The sequence below is a fragment of the Frankliniella occidentalis genome, unplaced genomic scaffold (assembly GCF_000697945.3).
Source record: "Frankliniella occidentalis isolate FOCC.00 unplaced genomic scaffold, Focc_3.1 Scaffold6, whole genome shotgun sequence".
Taxonomy (NCBI): domain Eukaryota; kingdom Metazoa; phylum Arthropoda; class Insecta; order Thysanoptera; family Thripidae; genus Frankliniella; species Frankliniella occidentalis.
Genome location: NW_026267136.1, coordinates 2,119,736 through 2,136,375, shown reverse-complemented (window position 1 = coordinate 2,136,375; position 16,640 = coordinate 2,119,736). Strand labels below are relative to the sequence as shown.

The following is a 16,640-nucleotide window of genomic DNA, read 5'->3' as shown; positions in this document are numbered from 1 at the left end:
TGGCTGCTCCAGTTATCGCAGCGCCACTGGCAGCCCCTGCCCTCGCCACCCCTCTGGCCGCACCTGCCCTCGCCGCCCCAGTCATCGCCGCCCCCGCCTTAGCCGCCCCTCTTGCAGCCCCAGCTCCAGTTGTACTTCCGGCTCCACCCCCACCCCAGGACTGGTTCACGGCGGAGTTGGGCGCCCCACTGACGCTGACCACCGTGCACCGCCAGCGGCTCATCCCGATCCCGCACCCCGTGCCCGTCACCGTGCTTAACCGCGTCCCCGTCGAGGTACGCGTCCCCGTGCCCGTGCCCGTCGACCGCCCGGTCGAAGTCCCGATCCACAAGCCGTACACTGTCTACCGCGACGTTCCCGTCCCCGTGCCCGTCGAGAAGCCGGTGCCTGTCGAGGTTCGCGTGCCTGAGCAGGTTCCCGTCAACGTTCCCGTGCCGGTGGAGGTGCCTCAGCCTTACGAAGTGCCCGTTGAAGTGAGTCGGCAGGCCCCCGTCGCCGTGCCCGCCCCCGTGGCACTCGCTGCTCCTGCCCCTGTTCAGGTCGAGGCGTCGGCCCCAGCTCCCGGCCCCTGCGGCACTTGTGACTTTACCCCCATCCAAGCTCCAGCACCAGCCCCAGTCCATTACGAGGCCTCCGCCCCCGCCCCCGTTCAGTACGGGGCATCCGCTCCCTCCCAGTACGAGGGCGCCGCCTACGCTCCTGCCCCTGCCCCCATCCCTGCCCCCGTGCACTACGAGGCCTCCGCCCCTGCCCCCGTGCAGCACTACGGGGCCCCGCTCACCGCCCTCCGGGAAATTCCCGCTCCTCAGTTAGTGCCACAGCCAGCCGGGTACCTCGAGACCCACGAAGAGGAACGGTACGACGAGCAGGTCCATCATTAACACCCGTCGTGTTTCGTTCACGAGGCAAGCTGCCGAGTTATTTTATTTTGTTATTACCCCTCCAAGCTCTCATTGTTGACTAGTGTTTAAGAAAACCAAATGTTTATTGTTGTTTTGTTGCCAACAAGAGTCTGTGATCAATAAAGGCATCTAGTCAAGCCGAGCTTTTAGTAGTTCAATACACCCCCCTTCCCCCCGCCCCACCAACATGTTGTATCTACCTAAATACACCTTTCCATAACAAGGTACTCCAAAAGTGTAGCGGGAAAAGTACAGAACCAAAAGTTACAAATAGCAGCCAAAACTACATATGCACATATCAAAAAAAGTGTGTCTGTCATTCGCAATAGACAAACCTACAAGCTCTCGTAGCGCCTGCGAGGTAGGCAACATCTTGCATGCAGTGCATGCGTGCACTGCAGGGTGGCCTACTCTGAGTATCGCAGGCGCCAAGCTCTCGTAGTTTACTAAATGAATCGGAGAAGAGACGGACGGTTTTTCGGGACGATCCCATTTAAGAAACCATCCTGACGCTTTAGTCAAAATATAGCCCGAAAACCATGACGAAAGGACAGTTTCTCATACATTTTTCCCCTTTCGAGCTATGCACTCAGGAAAGCCTTGAAAGTCTTGCATCAAGATTTTTTTGCTTGAATGAAGGGCAAAATTAAATGGACTTGACCGTCTTGAAAGTAATCCGTACATTTATAAAGCCCGATTGGCACTCAAAAGAAGTTATTCAAATTCAAATTTTCTTGGTTTCGGTCGAAATTGGTCTTGATCTCGGTCTTGATTTAGGTGCCGAAGACAGCTAATCACTGTATGCATAATACAAGAACACGCCTTTTTGGATGTGGTATGTATAAGTTATTCGTTTCGGCTGGCCGGAGAAAAGCTTACACGTATTGTAAGAAAATCAACTTTATTTAATAAAATTATAACAGTGACGCGAAAATGATGACAAAATGAGAAATATGTACAAGATGAGCAGACTAGACTACCAGCTGGGAGGTGGTGAGTGGTGGTGGTGTTGGTGATGGTGAACGTGCTCCTTCACGTACACCGGCACTGGGTGCGGCTGATGGACGGCTTGGGGCACTTCGACTCGCACGGGGTAGGGCTGTGGCACGTCGACGGGCACGTGCACCTTCACTGGTACCTTGACGTGCACCTTGACAGGGTAGGGCACCTTCTTCTCCACGGTCACGGGCACTGGCCGGTTCACGTAGACCGGGTAGGGCTTGGGCACGTCCACCTGGACTGGGCGGTCGACGGGCACCTGAACGGGCACCGGCACCTGGACAGGCACTCGGGTCTCGTAGGTCACGGGGTAGGGCTGCGGGATGGCCACAGTCTGTCGGCGCTCGATGGTGGTGACGGGCACCGAGCCGTCCTGAACGGTGACCTGGGCGACAGGGGCGCCAGGGGCGTAGGAGACGGGGCCAGCCAGGCCAGCACCGGCGAAGCTGGGGGCCCCAGCCGTGTAGCTGGGGGCGACATAGCTGGGCGAAGCGTAGCTAGGAGCGCTGCCTGTGTAGGTTGGCGCAGGGTAGCTGGCGGAGGGGTAGCTGACTGAGGGGTAGCCGGCGGAGGGGTAGCTTACGGCAGGGTAGCTGGCTGAAGGGTAGCTTACGGAAGGGTAGCTGACTGAGGGGTAGCTGGATGAAGGGTAGCTTACAGAAGGGTAGCTGGAGTGAGAGACGCTTGCGGAAGGGTAGCTAGCATGTGAGTAGCCTCCGGAGGGGTAGCTGGTGGAGGGGTAGCTGGCAGCGGGGTAGCTGACGGACGGATAGCTGACGGATGGGTAAGAGGGCGCTGCGAACGACGCCGACGATGTATGGTACCCGTAGCCCTCGCCAAAGATGCCCCGCTTTCCTCTGTCGTCCTTGGAGTCCTTGGCGCCCTCGGCCTTCTTTGTCCCTTCGTCCTTCCTCTCCTCCTCCACGGCCGTCTTCTTCTCCGGGTTCGTCTTGGCGGCGGACACGGCCGCGGCCAGCAGAAGGATCACGCACTGCAACCACAAGAAAACATGACAAAGAATGCTCACTCCACGAGATGGTTTGCCACCCTGCCGCGCCTCCGCCTCCTCACCAAGAGCCTCATGTCGTCGCCGGAGTGCTGCCGTGGTCCCGGAGCGGAGGAGATGTTCGTTCTGACGGTCAAGTTCGCTCTACTTTGTATCTTATATAGCCGCGCCCTCCCCCCAGGACGATGGCGATGGCGATTTTGACACGAAATTAGTGGAGCTCATAGGCCTTGAACCGGGAGGGACGCGCGCGGGGCAGAGGCGATCACACACACTCACACACAATGAGCGGGATGCAACGCGCGCGAACCGCCCGCTGACCAATGGCCACAAAGCGCAGCTCGCCGATGTCGCGGGAGCCCTCCTTTTTTTCGCAATCACCCCGAAGAGATGACAGGCGACCCAGCGGGCGAGCCTCTACAGACTGACGCGTAAAAAAAAAGGGTAGCGACCGACACACACACACACACACACACACACACACACACACACACACTCGCGAACGACCGCTGCTAGATTGATCGCCGGCTGGGTGGGCGCGGGCCACCTGCTGCTGGGCCCATTTGGCTATCTTTGCCCACTGGCCAAGTCGAGTGCTGCCCGGGTCCTCCTCCGAGAAGGAGAGGGTGCCGAAGTTGTCCCGGCCCAGCCAGCCTCGAGCCCTGCGTCGAGTTACAGCCATGTGCATCTTTGGCATACACGTGCTTTTATCTCCGCAATGTTAAGGGGGGCCCAATCCAGAGAGGGAGGACGTGTGCCTTCTTGTCCCGCGCGAGAGAGGGAGCAGGACCCCCGCGCCGCCACCGCCTCGTCTCCTGGGTTGGACATTTATTGCTTTCGTTGGAGAACCGATGCCTGGCGATAGCATCTCCGCTGGTTGCACACTTCTCTCTCTGTCTTTGTCTCTTTCTCTGTGTATCTCCCCCCTTTTCTCTCTCTCTACCCCTCTCTCCCCCCCTCTCTCTCTCCCTCACCCCCGTCTCCCCCCCAATGGAATTTGTCCTGCCAGGGCGTGCCCGTGCCCGCCCCGCGCGGCCCGGCGGTGGCCGCGTGAGCAAGGGCGAGGGAAAACGTGGAAATAGAAAACAAGTTGGGAATTGGGAGTGTTTTGGAAGAGAAAAATAACTATTAAAAGATACACATTCTTTTTACTGTCGTCCATTTTTGTCTTGCGTTCAAAACTACCTTATATTGGTCCTACTTACGTGGTCGACGCAGATTAATAATGCCTAACTGAATCATCATCGGAGATGAACAGGGAAACGTATGACAAAACGTAAGCCGCGGGAACAGCAGGCCGCAGCAGGCGTAACTTATAACACCGTTTCGAAATTAATGGTGCTTAAAGTTTGTTGCTGCTCAAACTCTGTGTTTCAGGGCGGACCAGGGACCCGCATGATGTGCTCCCGCGGCTAGAGTGTCGTGTTCGGCTGCCTCCTCTGCTCTCTGCTCTCTGGGAAAAGCAGCAGCAACTACGGCTGATTTCCTCCGGGCGAATTGTTAAAGCAGGCTGCTCGTGTGTGCACCTTGCCGACGACTGAGCGCGCCGGGGTCGGGCGGCCCGGCCCGCGGACCTAGGAGCAGCAGAGACAGGCGGGCGCGGCTCCGGGGAGACGGGGGGCGCGGCTGTCCGGGTGTCAACAAGTGGCCATCCGAGTGTCGGGTGCCGGGTCCCACTGGCGGGCCTATAGGCCTGCTGCCGTCCGAATCCCCCCCCCCCTCCCTTGCTTATCCCTCTCCCTCCCCCTTCTCCCTTTCCCTTTGTCCTTCTTTAGTCAGACAGATCAGCAGGTGGCAGCGAGCGGTGGTTCACACGGTGGGAGCCGCGACAACACACTTCCACGTCGTGGAAATCAATACCGCACGACGCACACACGTGTCTATCTCGACGCAACCATTTCTTTTGTCGGACAACGAAATAGAGAGGAAAGAAATCATTCTACTCTGTCGTCCTAAAAATTCGCCAGGACTTTTTAATAAAGTATGAGAAGCAACGGAAAAAGAAGAGTAGCAGTTTCTCATATCGGCAGTGCAATATTCATAGGGCTTGTCCGTGACCGTGTCATTTCCTTTCTGGGTGAATAACGCCGCATTTGCATCAGCAGCAGGGCTGTCTAGGCGAGAGACGAGGACGTAACCTACAACATCTGCCCGCGATGTCCAGCGGGTCGTCCGACCCGGCCCGACCCGGCCTAGCCCAACTTTACATAACAATGTGTCGGCTGGGTGGCTGGCTGCTCCGGCTGGCCGCCGCCGCCGCGGAGCTTTCATCTCCACTTAATGGAGTTCGAGAACGGCATAAAAAATATCCGGGGGACACAGGAGGCGGCAGGGGGACAGCGGCGGCGGGCCTGACCTGCATGTGCGCTCCGCGAGATACGTCGCTGTGGCCTCGCGCGATCGGCCATACATCACGGGCTGACTCAACTCTGTCCAATTTTACCCGCCGTATCTTCCCTCCTGCGCGCGCAGCAGAGGGAAATTTAAATTAACATCAGAACTTGCCAGCGCGCTACCAGGGACGGGCAATGATATTACCTTTCTCTCTCTTTCGAGCCGTCTCTGTCTGTCTTTCACCCCCACCCCCCCACCCCGCACCCTCTCTCTCCCTATTCTCCACCCTGCCCCTAAAAAGTCTTGCACATAATTAAGGAGTGGGAAAGTAATAATGTTTCGTTCATTTCGCTGGTCCAAGTTTTCGATACGCGCTTTCGTTTTTTATTTAAGAACATTTAGAGTGTCTCATAGGATGAGACTGAGGACGCGAGAGCTTTCCTCGGGGTTCCCGGGGTTCCCTTAGGGACTCTGATGGGATGGCGACACAGCTTTGTCGCTGATGAGCTCGTCGTAGTCGTCCTCCTCCGCCACTACTTCTCTCCCCAGGTTGTCCCCGCCCGTCCCCGCCTCGCCCCGCGCCTCGCTCCGGTAGCGTCACAAAATATAGCGGAAGTCTATTGGCTGAGCCCGGACTGGCCTGGGCCCGGGCCGGCCGTCCGGCCGTGCCCCCGGTCCTGCTGCAGGTGACCCGCCGACTCTCTGACCAGGGTGGGGCTCCGCCGAATCCTCCGGCCGACGCGACGCGACGACGCACCGGAACCGTTTCGGGTCCCCACCAGAGAGGGGCCCGAGGATGACACCAACACTTTCAGTATAAAACGCGGGGCGGGTCAAGGATTTGGCATCAGTCGGCTCGCACCCGTCGATCGTCCCGCAAGCTCCCGCCAACACACGAGGCACCATGAAGGTCTTGGTAAGTTTTCGATTTTTTTTAAAAGTGCAAGTTTATGAAACTTCACCAATTTTATCTAAAATGTCTTTCAAATAACAAAACGTTCTTTCACTTTCCTTTTTGTCTACTTTGCGCAGGCACTAGTCCTTTTTGGCGTAGCCCTTGCCCTGGCGGCAGAGCGTCCACGGTACACACGCAACAAGCGCGGCAACCTCCTCGGCCTGCACCACGACGCCGGCTACGGCGGCCACGGCAGCCACGGCGGCTCCTACGACACCCTCAGCTTCAGCGGCCCCGTCAACAACGCCGTCAGCCTGAGCGACTCGCACTCGCACCACAGCTACGCCCCGGCGTTCTCCGCCCCCGCCCTCCCCGCCCCCGTTCTCCCCGCCCCTGCTCTCCCCGCCCCCAGCTACACCGAGGCCCACAGTCACCACAGTCACCACGACCACCACGACCATTCGCACAGCTTCTCTTCCGGAGCTAGCTTCTCCTCGGGGCCCAGCTACTCTTCAGGGCCCAGCTTCTCCTCCGGGCCTAGCTTCTCAGCAGGGCCTAGCTACTCCTCCGGACCTAGCTTCTCTGGTAGCCACGGTTTCTCCTCTGGCCCTAGCTTCTCCTCTGGCCCCAGCTTCTCCTCTGGACCAAGCTTCTCCTCTGGACCAAGCTACTCGTCTGGCCCCAGCTTCTCATCTGGCCCTAGCTTCTCTGCGCCCGCCCCCTCTTTCTCTGCGCCCGCCCCGTCCTTCCCCGCCCCCGGCCCATCTTTCGGACCGGCCTCCTTCCCTGCACCAGCACCGGCACTCCCCGCGCCCGTCGTCACCGAGACCGTGTCCTCAGCCCAGGTCCCCGCTAACATCCCCGCGGCCGGCACCGTCATCTCCAAGAGCGAAGCCGTCGTCAACGCGGTGACCATCCACAAGGACGTCAAGATCGGCGTGTCCCAGCCCGTGCCCGTGCCTGTCGAGAAGAAGGTCCCGTACCCAGTCCAGGTGCCTTACAAGGTCCCTGTTGACCGTCCTTACCCTGTGCACGTCGACAAGCCTTACCCCGTGCACGTTCCCCGCGACGTGCCCGTGCCCGTCGTGAAGGAGGTGCCTTACCCGGTCCAAGTCGAGGAGAAGGTCCCTGTGTACGTGCACGTCCACGTCCCGCGCTACCGCCCCGTGCCCGTCCCTCACTACGTGCCCAAGCCCGTCCCCGTCCCCGCCCCCTACCCCGTCACCGTCCTTGTCAAGGAGCACATTCACCAGAAGGGAGGCTGGTGGTAAACAAGATCCAATTCTAGGTTCTTCGCCAATTTGTTAGTCTCACCTAGCTCATATTTGTCACCCTCTTCACCCACCCCATTTACTCTTGAACTGTGATTGTCATCTTAGGTTTTCATCCCTTTTTATTTTAGTCTAGTCAGCTGTGGAGCTCCCTGTTATCTAGTCGAGGTTGTTGTCGCGCTTACACAAAAAGTGCCATCCAGTAACAAGCTGGATTTAAATAAATACTTGTTGAATATAACTGTTGAAACGAAATGTTAAATAAACAATGCTGAAAACATATTTCTTAGTTGCTATTAGTTGTTATCCTAACACATGACGAGTTTTACAATAAACCTATCAGATGTTATGTAGGCAACATCATTGCGTTTTGTTCTAATCAAAGAAAACATGGAAAAACATTCGATTTACAACAGTGAAAAGGAATAAACCCTACGATTTTGTAGGCGAGTCGGCATATATGAAGCTTTTATGTTGGGAACTAACATGCTTATATATCAGTTGACTTAACAAGGTTGGGCAGGAACCGATAAGTTTGCATTCCTTTCTACTCTCTTTTCTATGTTACTGGAATGCACTAAGAAAATACTCGAGGAAACAAACAACAAACACTCACAGCGGTAAAATAAAGTGTATGAATGTCGTAGACTTATAGGCGTGTAAATTACATATTGTAAAATGACCGTTCACAAATTTGCGGAAAACAATGGACAATGAACACCTTCAATTGAAGTTTAGTGTGAATCAGATTTTACACAACGGCAAGTGTGCGACAAACATACACTGAAGTTTCCACTGCAGGCGTGCCAACCACCCGCTCCCACCCCCACCCCCAAGCTCCAATCAAAGGTAGGATGCTGCAAACAGACATACTCTATAAAATTGGTACCGCGGGCGACTTACCTTGTTGAAGATGATCCAGCCGAGGCGGTGCAGAAGACCACACTGTCGTCGTGTGAAGCGCCTGGAAGGTAGGCAATGCCCCGCGGTGCACGGCGCTCGCGTGCGTTTGTGGCCTACCCCGTACTATCGGCAGGGGCTCTGTACTAGTCCTCAAGGCGGGAAGAAGCTAGCTGGCGGTACCGTTTATAAAAGTAACTAATGAAGGTGCTCATCTATTTTCATCAATTAGAATAAGAGAGGTAATTAAATAAGAGAGAAAACGGAGAAAATGTTGTTAGCTACATTCTTTTATTATCTTGCTAAAAATATCAACAAAACAAACAAAAACTTAATAGAACAATGTTAATAACAATATTGGCACTTTGGAAGGACTACTCTACCTGGGAGCACACTTGGACTAGATTGCCAGCAAATTTATAGACTAGACTTTTTTGACATAGTAATCAAGTAATGAATCGAATTTAAAGCGAATGAGCAAAAGAATAATCGAAATGAAATGAATGAACGATGAGGATCACAGACGAGGAGCGTGCGAGCATGCGCAGCGCGTTGGGGCATTCGCCCGGGCTCACCACCAGCCGCCCTTCTTCCAGATGTGCTCCTTGACGAGGATGGTGACGGGGTACGGCGCGGGCACGGGCACGTGCTTGGGGATGTAGTGGGGCACGGGCACGGGGCGCCAGCGAGGCACGGGCACGTGCACGTGGACGGGCACGTGCTCAACGTGCTCCACGGGGTAGGGCACCTCGTGAACCACCTCGACGGGCACGTCGCGGTACACGTGCACCGGGTAGGGCTTCTCCACGGGCACGGCCACCGGCCTGTCGACGGGCACCTGGACGGGCACCTCGACGGGCACGGCGACGGGCCTGGGGACGGGCACGGGCACCGGGTGCCTGACGGCCACCTTCACCGCCTTGTGGAAGGTGACGCCCGTGAGGTGGGGCTTGCCGTGCGCCAGGATGGGCTGGCCGTTGGGCGCCAGGTGGAAGTCGTGGTGGGCGTGGTGGTGCGCGTAGTGCGCGTGGTGGGCGTGGTGGTCCAGGTGGGCGTGTGCCACCGGGACGTGGTCGACATGCACGTCATCCGTCACCGCTGTTTCCGTCTCCGAGTACACTCCCAGGCCGAGACCGCCCCTCTTGTGACGTCCTCCACCGTTCTGCGCCGAGACGAGGGCAACGCTAAGAAGGATAAGTGCCTGCGGGAGTTGAAGCGCACGAATCAGTTCGAGTGTTTGACGGAGCCAAGCCCCGTATGAGTTGCCTAAAGCCCTCCGACAGCCGGCGACCCTACAAATGGACCCCACCCCACTCCTCCGACCCCTTTCCCGTGACCCTGATCTGTGCTGATTTCCCCGATGGCAGTCAACTTCATTCTACCGCGATTGCACCCCCTGCCCTGCTCTCACTACCACGTTTTCAAACGTTGTGCCCCGCTCGAGTCTCTACTTCCACTTTCATCACAAGTTTTACTCTTACTGCTTTTTGAAAGCCAGAAAAGGAATCGAATGATATGGGAATCAACGGTTTGGCTGTCAACGCCGCGAGGTACACCCCCCCCCTCCTTTTTCGAGAACCAATAAGTAGGGAATGGATGAAGCCAATAACGAAATACCATCCCGGCATAAATGAAGTGGGGTAGTATTTTCAATGCTACTATTGCTTTTGAAATGTTCGCCTTTATATTTCACGACTTGTTCGACGTCCCGAAAACTTACCAAAACCTTCATGGTGCCTGGCTTGGTCGGCTGCAGATGGACCAGAGAGGAAGAGTTGTCTTCTGCGACTGGTGACTTCCCTGGTGCTTCCATTCGTATATATATCGCAGGGCGAAGCTGTGCGCGACCGGCAGCCGGCCGGCGAAACTCGCCTTTGGGGAGGGGAATGGCCCGGGGTGAGATCGCGCCGGTAGTATTCAGGACATAGCGATCGCGACAGGAAGACGCTCCCTTTTTTCGCACATGCGTTTTTTTCCCCCGCATAGTTTTTGCCTGGTGCGGATAATAGGATAGGCCCCCTGGCTCATTGCCAAACACCGGGTGTCAGTGTGGGCGCGGCTGCGGCTGCTTTCTCGATTTAGGCCCCTCTTTAGGGTCCTGTTGCCGACAGCCTGAAGCTGAAATGTGCGAGGATAACATTAACGACCACCTGGGTGTGTGTAGTGTTGGATGATAAAAATAATCGCGAGTCGTCGTAGCACAACAATAATTAAAACTAACAACAAAACTGACAAGCATCAGCCCACACATGATGTCTGACACTTACATGTGTTAGACATATGAATATCACACATACAAGTGTAAGACCATAATGGTGAGACATATATGAGATACACGTGCGTATTGCGATTACAACTGTTACGCTGTATCACGCTTGAGTTTCCAGAGAACGTTTTTAATGCGATGCATGACGCGTGGCACGACAACTATCGCACGCACAAACTGCGTCATACGTCGTCACCGCCTGTGCTGCGCACTATTAGGCGCCACGCAGGGCAACAATGAGGCGGCCAATTATTGCGCGATATCTGAGAACGCCGCCGCCGCCGCCACTGTTTGCTACTTGTAACACGTGCACACGGTGGAGTGTTGTGTTGCACGCACACACGCGTCTCTGCACCTTCATATAAACCATCGCCGTCCTAGTATTGGCGCGCGAAATACGAAGCCATTGTGTTATCACAGAGGCAAAGGGGGGAAATGATTATATTGTGCGGAGCCAAGTTTGTGTGACAACCCAAACGCCGCGCAAACAGCAGCGCTCGCGACTTTCCATATCCGCGACGCGATTACACTGTGAAAACAATATCTGATCTTCATTTCCAGGGAAAAATAGGAAAAACACGAAAGGGACTATTCCCACATTTGATGAAAAACTCCTCAGGCTTTATTGAGATCTTCTCAAAAAATGAGGGGAAGGAGACTTTCCTTAAAATCTGAGCAGTTTTTTCTCAAGTGCGGGGGTTTCCTCAAAGTTTTCCCTTTTTCCTCAAAAATAAAAGACTACATTGTTTTCATTGCGGACAGAGCAAAATGGGGAGGAGTCAAAGAGTGTGTTGCATATCCACGGAGCTTATCCATCAAAAAAAGTCCAACAGTGATACGTCTCTGTCAATTCGTTTTTGAGGCAGTCTTCTTTCTATAGTTTCTTCTTGCCTGCATAGAGCAGAAGGGCCGCGTGTGTGTAAGGAGCGGAACACGCGCAGTTGCTCACAGAACTAGATTTACGACGGGTTTCGCGGGTGCGGTGGGGCTGCCCCTCGGGCCTCCGCCGCCCTCTGCATACAGCACACCAGCACACGGTTGCAAGCTTTCGCACCGCCGTGTGCAAGCTGCTCGGCTTGCGCATGCTCTGCGCACGCATGCGGCTCATACGGGTCGCAAACACGTTGACACCCACGCGTCACTCGCAGCAGTGAGTGTGTCACTCTGAGTACTACTTGGTCGCTACTACTTAGCCGCTTCAGTCGTTGAGCATGTTTGCCGTCGTTGAGGCGAGAGAGACTTCGCCGAACGCCGCGAAGACCGCGTTACGGTATAAGGTAGCGGACACACCTTGCAGTGTGACGAAGATTAACGAGTTATTGTCCGTCGCCTTTACGCGCTGCGCACACAAATGAAAGAAATGAACATTGGGATAAAGGAATCATTTCGCCAAAAAAAGGTGGGAAAAGTAAACATTTTCCCGTGCGATTCGAGCACACTGCCGAGCGCCGATTGAGTCACCGGGGTACCATCGTGTCGTGCGTTCCCTCCGGTTCCCTCGCGCGGGACGTCGCAGTTGTGAACCTTGATATGATTATTACCTCATTGCTTCCTGTGGAAAGGCGAAGGCCCGTGGAAATGAGGCAATTACATCTCATTGCAATGGAGCTGGGCTCGACAGCCCCTCCCCGAGCGATCGACTGACTGACTGGTTGCCTTCGCTCAGCCTACAATCACCCGCGAAGCTGAGCGAGGCAATTTTACGGTTAAATTTAACACGATCGGGCGCTTTGAGAGAGGCTGCGAGCGGCTTTGATGGTGGCTTTGAGCCCCGGCAACGCCATGGGAGCGGAAGTGGGGGAGGTGGCTGCGGGCAGCCTATAGCAGTCCTTTACTTCCTTTCTTGTCATCTCGTTTTAGTGAAGAAGTTGCGAATGAGTCGCTTGCGAGGGTCAGGAGTTGACGGTGCTCGTTTTATATGTCGAGTATATCAGTAAGTAGGTGGGTGCGTGAGAGCCATAGGGGGAAGAGGTAGGGCGTGGGGAGGGGGGCAGAGAGAGAGAGAGAGAGAGAGAGAGAGAGAGAGAGAGAGAGAGAGACGTCACGGAGCATGCGCGGCCACGCAACGTCTGGTGCTCTGGTCTCAGGGCCGCTGGCCGGCTCAAGGACGAGGAGCTGTGCTTTCAAGGTCGCCGCCACGCCGCGCCGCGCCCCGCCACGCACAACGTCTGGAATTCAAATAATCTCCAGGGCTTTACAAGGGCCACGCAGCGTGGAAGCTCATCGTCGTTACCAAAAGCGAAGGGTAAAGAAATATTCGCCCGTAGGGTGCTTCAGCGTCGGGGTCCTCTATTTGCTCGTCAAGTTCGATGATGGGGGTGGGAGCGAGAGAGCAATTGAGAGAGAGACAGAAGGAGAGAGAGAGACAGACAGACAGAGAGAGGGAGGGAGAGAGGGAGAGAGAGGCCTGTCCCTACGCACTGACCTACTATCCCGTGCCATCCCCCGCCACGCCACGCCACGCCGGTCGCGACAGCCGCATTGCCTGGCATTGGCCTACTGCTCGAGTAAATTCGAGTACTGCGTGACCTGCCAGCTCAGCTCTGCTCGGCCTTTCACTCGCCAGTTTCCTTCGCCGGACCATAAAAGCAATAATGACGACGACAAAAAAAAAAGTTTTAAAACAGATCTCGGGGGTGACGGTAAAAATGGGGAATGTCAAACACTAAACGAATGGCGATCACCTCTCCAATCTCAAGGTCGGGGCTTCACATAAACTGCTTGCTATCCAAAACTTACTTTTAATACGCTATTGCTTTAAGTACAACATTTTCTCGTAATTCATTTCTTCTTCTTTTCGCCCGAGCAGTCTTACGGGGGTGATTTAGTGGCATACCGACGACGGTGGTATACGAGGAGCAAAATTTATCGACTTTTCGAAGGCCGCATCACAACTACACTAGTATCGTACCTTCTTCGTTATTTATGTCTCTCTGGCTGCTCTTCTCTTGGGCGATTTGCAGCAGCAACGGCAGAGCGGCAGTAGCGCTCGAGGAGTGGCAGAGGCAGCAACAGGGCAGTGCCATCGCCTTTGTCCCCCCCCCCTTTTCCCATCTTTCCCTCCGTGCCATTGAGTGATTAGCTGCTGGGCGTGCTGCAGTTGGCAGCGCTGCCCCGGGCGGAGGGGGGCAGGCGCCCCATTAAATATCAATTATTCTAAATCCGAGGAATTCCCCGTCTCCTCCAAGGTGGGAAGGCGCAGAGGCAACGTCAGGAGAGGCGTTGGGAAGCACGTCAGAAAGCGCTCGAGGAGAGGAGTCGGAGTCGGGGGGATGGAGCATAGTTTTAACCCCCTGCTCCCCCCTCCCAACCCGAATTCTTTGTAAAGCCGAACCCACTCACCGCAATTACGGTGCGATGAGCAGACAAAATACGGCAGGGGTACTTGAACTTTGTAACCTTGTGCTGTATGAGAGCTGTGTTGGGGGATTAAGTTCAATACACACTTGGTTTTTTAAAAAAATGAATCGAAATAGCGAAATAGGCATGTCACTAAATTTAAAGTGTTCTTAGTTTAAAGAAGTCCTTCTTCGTTTGCAAATAAACATTTTTATGTTCTTCGAAATCAGTATACGCACCTTTTCCTCGAACAAAAGCACGCCGAGTTTGATCAAACAGTAATTAATTTCTTCCGGTCGACGAAATGAATAAACTTTAAACTCTATATGAATATACGATGAAACGAAACGACCCTGCGGGTGTTGTGGCTATCATGTATCATTCTCTCCCCAGCCGTCGGCCGTCCCGGCTGGTGCACTCTGTGCGCCGCGTGCTCGCAGGTCGGCGTATGGAATCAGAGAACATTGCGACATTTATTGATTCGCCCAACTCGGCTCTCATTTTCCGCGCGACCCAGTCCGCCCCGCCCCGCCCCGCCTCGCTCAGCCGCGGCCGCTCGGCCGTGCCAGCTGGCCCAGCTGGGCAGTGCGCGCCCCTCTCTGGTAAATCGCTGCTGCTGCTGCTGCTGCAGACTCAGATGGTTGGACGGGCACGACCCATAGGGGAAGAGAAGAGTAAAACCTCGGTGGTGGGCAGGGCCCTCGCCTCTATCCGCGCCTGTGAGTTTCGTTTCGTCATGATGTTGAACCCTTACCCCCCACCCCCTTTGCCACACCACTACACACAGCAGACACACACACACACACACACACACACACACACACAGTGGGTAATGCAGTGCACCGAGTTCAGGAGCGGCTGCAAGGAAGATCGAGTGGTGGTGCTGCTGCTGCTTCTGCAAGGGAGCTAACGGCAGTTAAACTGCGCAGGCTGCGCAATATTCGGACAGTTTCGATTACAGGAAGAGGAGTTTGGAGTCTCTACTCCAAGCGACCCGCACCCGCCCATTCATCCACTGGCGACACGAGCTGGAGCTGGAACGACTCGCCAAACCAACAGACACAAAGAAATAAACTGTTATATGCATTTTTTGTGCACTTTTGTCTGCAGATTTCCAGAAAAATAATTTTCAATTACAAATTTTCGAAAGACGCATCTCGTTAAAAAACGATATTCTAGAGGGTTCATTGTATGCGTACTGCAGCAAGGCAGCAAAAACCGTCGGACTATAGATCTCTCAACAGTTTGAATAACTTTTGTAAAAAGTCAACAAACCGTTGTGAAACAGGACAAATTTTTGCAGGGTGTTCGTTTCACTCGCCTTCTACTCTTGACTGGTAAGATTGTCACATTTCCAAGGAGGCAGCCCGGGGCACTCTTTTGCAGTTCGTTTGAAAAAATAGAACGCTGTCAGAGAGGGGAAGCCACCACATCTGATATGAACAAGTCAAATATTAATCACAAGTTCTTCAGGGATGCGGCAAATTTCAAACTCTGGCCGCCGGGGGGGTCCTGGCACACTGGAATCTCGCAAACAATCGCTCTCGTGCGGTACGGGGGCTTGGGGCGCGGCCGGGGCCTCGGCTGGAGCCTCGGCTGGAGCCTCGGCTGGACGGACTTCTCCACCAACAGCTGAGGCCCGAGCCCCAATTATCCGTTCCTTTCTGTCCCCCTCGCCCTGAGCTCCTCTCCAACATGCTTCACCAGTCCCCCCGACCGAGTGGCAGTTTCCAGTTATACTGTGCTACTCTGAGCAGCCGAGCACCGGCTTTACTACATCCGCGCCCGGGGGACCGGAGGTGGGGCGGGGCGGGGTGGGGCGGGGATTTTGTCACACAGCCCTGAGAAATATTGTGCCCAACGGAACTCGACCTCGCGGTGCCGCGCAGTCCGCGGGCGCTGGGGCACACAAAGTGCGTGCTTCTTGTCGTCGTCGCTAAATAAGAAAAGACTAGCTTATGGGGAGCCGTAGACGGCATGTCCTCAGTTTTACGTGGCTGGTTATGTTTTTGATTGCACGGCACCTTGTTCATGTCTGGTAAACGGAGGTGTTGAGATGCCACAATAAAAGTGTACCGTGATATATTCCAGTATGGGCTGCGTTCAAGATAAAAAGTTTACTCCAACCTCTGCAAGGGACGTTTTTCTGTGCCATCTCGTGGCTGTGGATAGGTCGCGATCGGTCGGGGTCGGAGAGAGGTTCCTGACATAGAGCCCGGATGTAGAGCGAGCGATCGAGTAGGATGCAGAGATCCCAGAAAAGCACAGAAATAATTCAGCGCGTTCTGGATTCAGATTCAAATGACCCGCGCTCGCTCTCGCGCGCGGCGCTACCCTTTCCGCCTGGGTGACGCTGCTGGTGCGCCCTCGCGCTATTTGTTTCCAGACGATATGAGGTTTCGACACGATGCATTGCATGTGTTCCTCCCGACTAGAGAGCGCATGTAGGCGAGTGTATTTGTGTTGGAGCCTGCACATGTGTGAGTGTGTGCTAAGACCACGAATCTGCCCGAGCTGGACGCATGCCGAGCATTCAGGATGACGGTGGTGGTGGATGGGGCCGGGGCTGGGGCCGGGGCCCCCGGGGCCCGGAGCGTCGGCAGCAGAGCGCTCGTCTCCATCATGCAGACCCTCGCTCAGGCGGCCGAGCTGCCGCAGAGTGGGGCGGGCCCAGCAGCAGCATAGCAATCGCACTGGGTTCAAAAGTCAGCTGCGAGGGAACGGTGGA

The 16,640-nt window shown here is 55.2% G+C and overlaps 4 protein-coding genes across 4 annotated transcripts; 2 read left to right on the top strand and 2 right to left on the bottom strand.

Moving 5' to 3' along the window:
- Window positions 1-5: 5 nt before the first annotated feature.
- Window positions 6-1,044, top strand: LOC113218189 (skin secretory protein xP2-like; the record flags this gene model as incomplete). The annotated part of the gene is made up of 1 exon (XM_026438434.2): window positions 6-1,044. A coding segment is annotated over one exon (876 nt), but the record flags the coding sequence as incomplete, so codon positions are not given.
- A 742-nt stretch (window positions 1,045-1,786) lies between these two features.
- Window positions 1,787-3,817, bottom strand: LOC127750412 (adhesive plaque matrix protein-like). The gene is made up of 2 exons (XM_052272075.1): window positions 2,973-3,817; window positions 1,787-2,892 (listed from the first exon to the last, which is right to left on the bottom strand). The coding sequence occupies exons 1-2, from the start codon at window positions 2,982-2,984 to the stop codon at window positions 1,879-1,881; spliced, it is 1,026 nt and encodes a 341-aa protein (XP_052128035.1). The 5' UTR covers window positions 2,985-3,817; the 3' UTR covers window positions 1,787-1,878.
- Window positions 3,818-6,049: 2,232 nt separating this feature from the next.
- On the top strand, window positions 6,050-7,689 carry LOC113217097 (skin secretory protein xP2-like). Its single transcript, XM_052272072.1, has 2 exons — window positions 6,050-6,157; window positions 6,274-7,689. The coding sequence occupies exons 1-2, from the start codon at window positions 6,146-6,148 to the stop codon at window positions 7,405-7,407; spliced, it is 1,146 nt and encodes a 381-aa protein (XP_052128032.1). The 5' UTR covers window positions 6,050-6,145; the 3' UTR covers window positions 7,408-7,689.
- An 890-nt stretch (window positions 7,690-8,579) lies between these two features.
- Window positions 8,580-10,104, bottom strand: LOC127750476 (uncharacterized histidine-rich protein DDB_G0274557-like). The gene is made up of 2 exons (XM_052272187.1): window positions 10,028-10,104; window positions 8,580-9,508 (listed from the first exon to the last, which is right to left on the bottom strand). The coding sequence occupies exons 1-2, from the start codon at window positions 10,037-10,039 to the stop codon at window positions 8,879-8,881; spliced, it is 642 nt and encodes a 213-aa protein (XP_052128147.1). The 5' UTR covers window positions 10,040-10,104; the 3' UTR covers window positions 8,580-8,878.
- Between the last annotated feature and the right edge of the window lie 6,536 nt (window positions 10,105-16,640).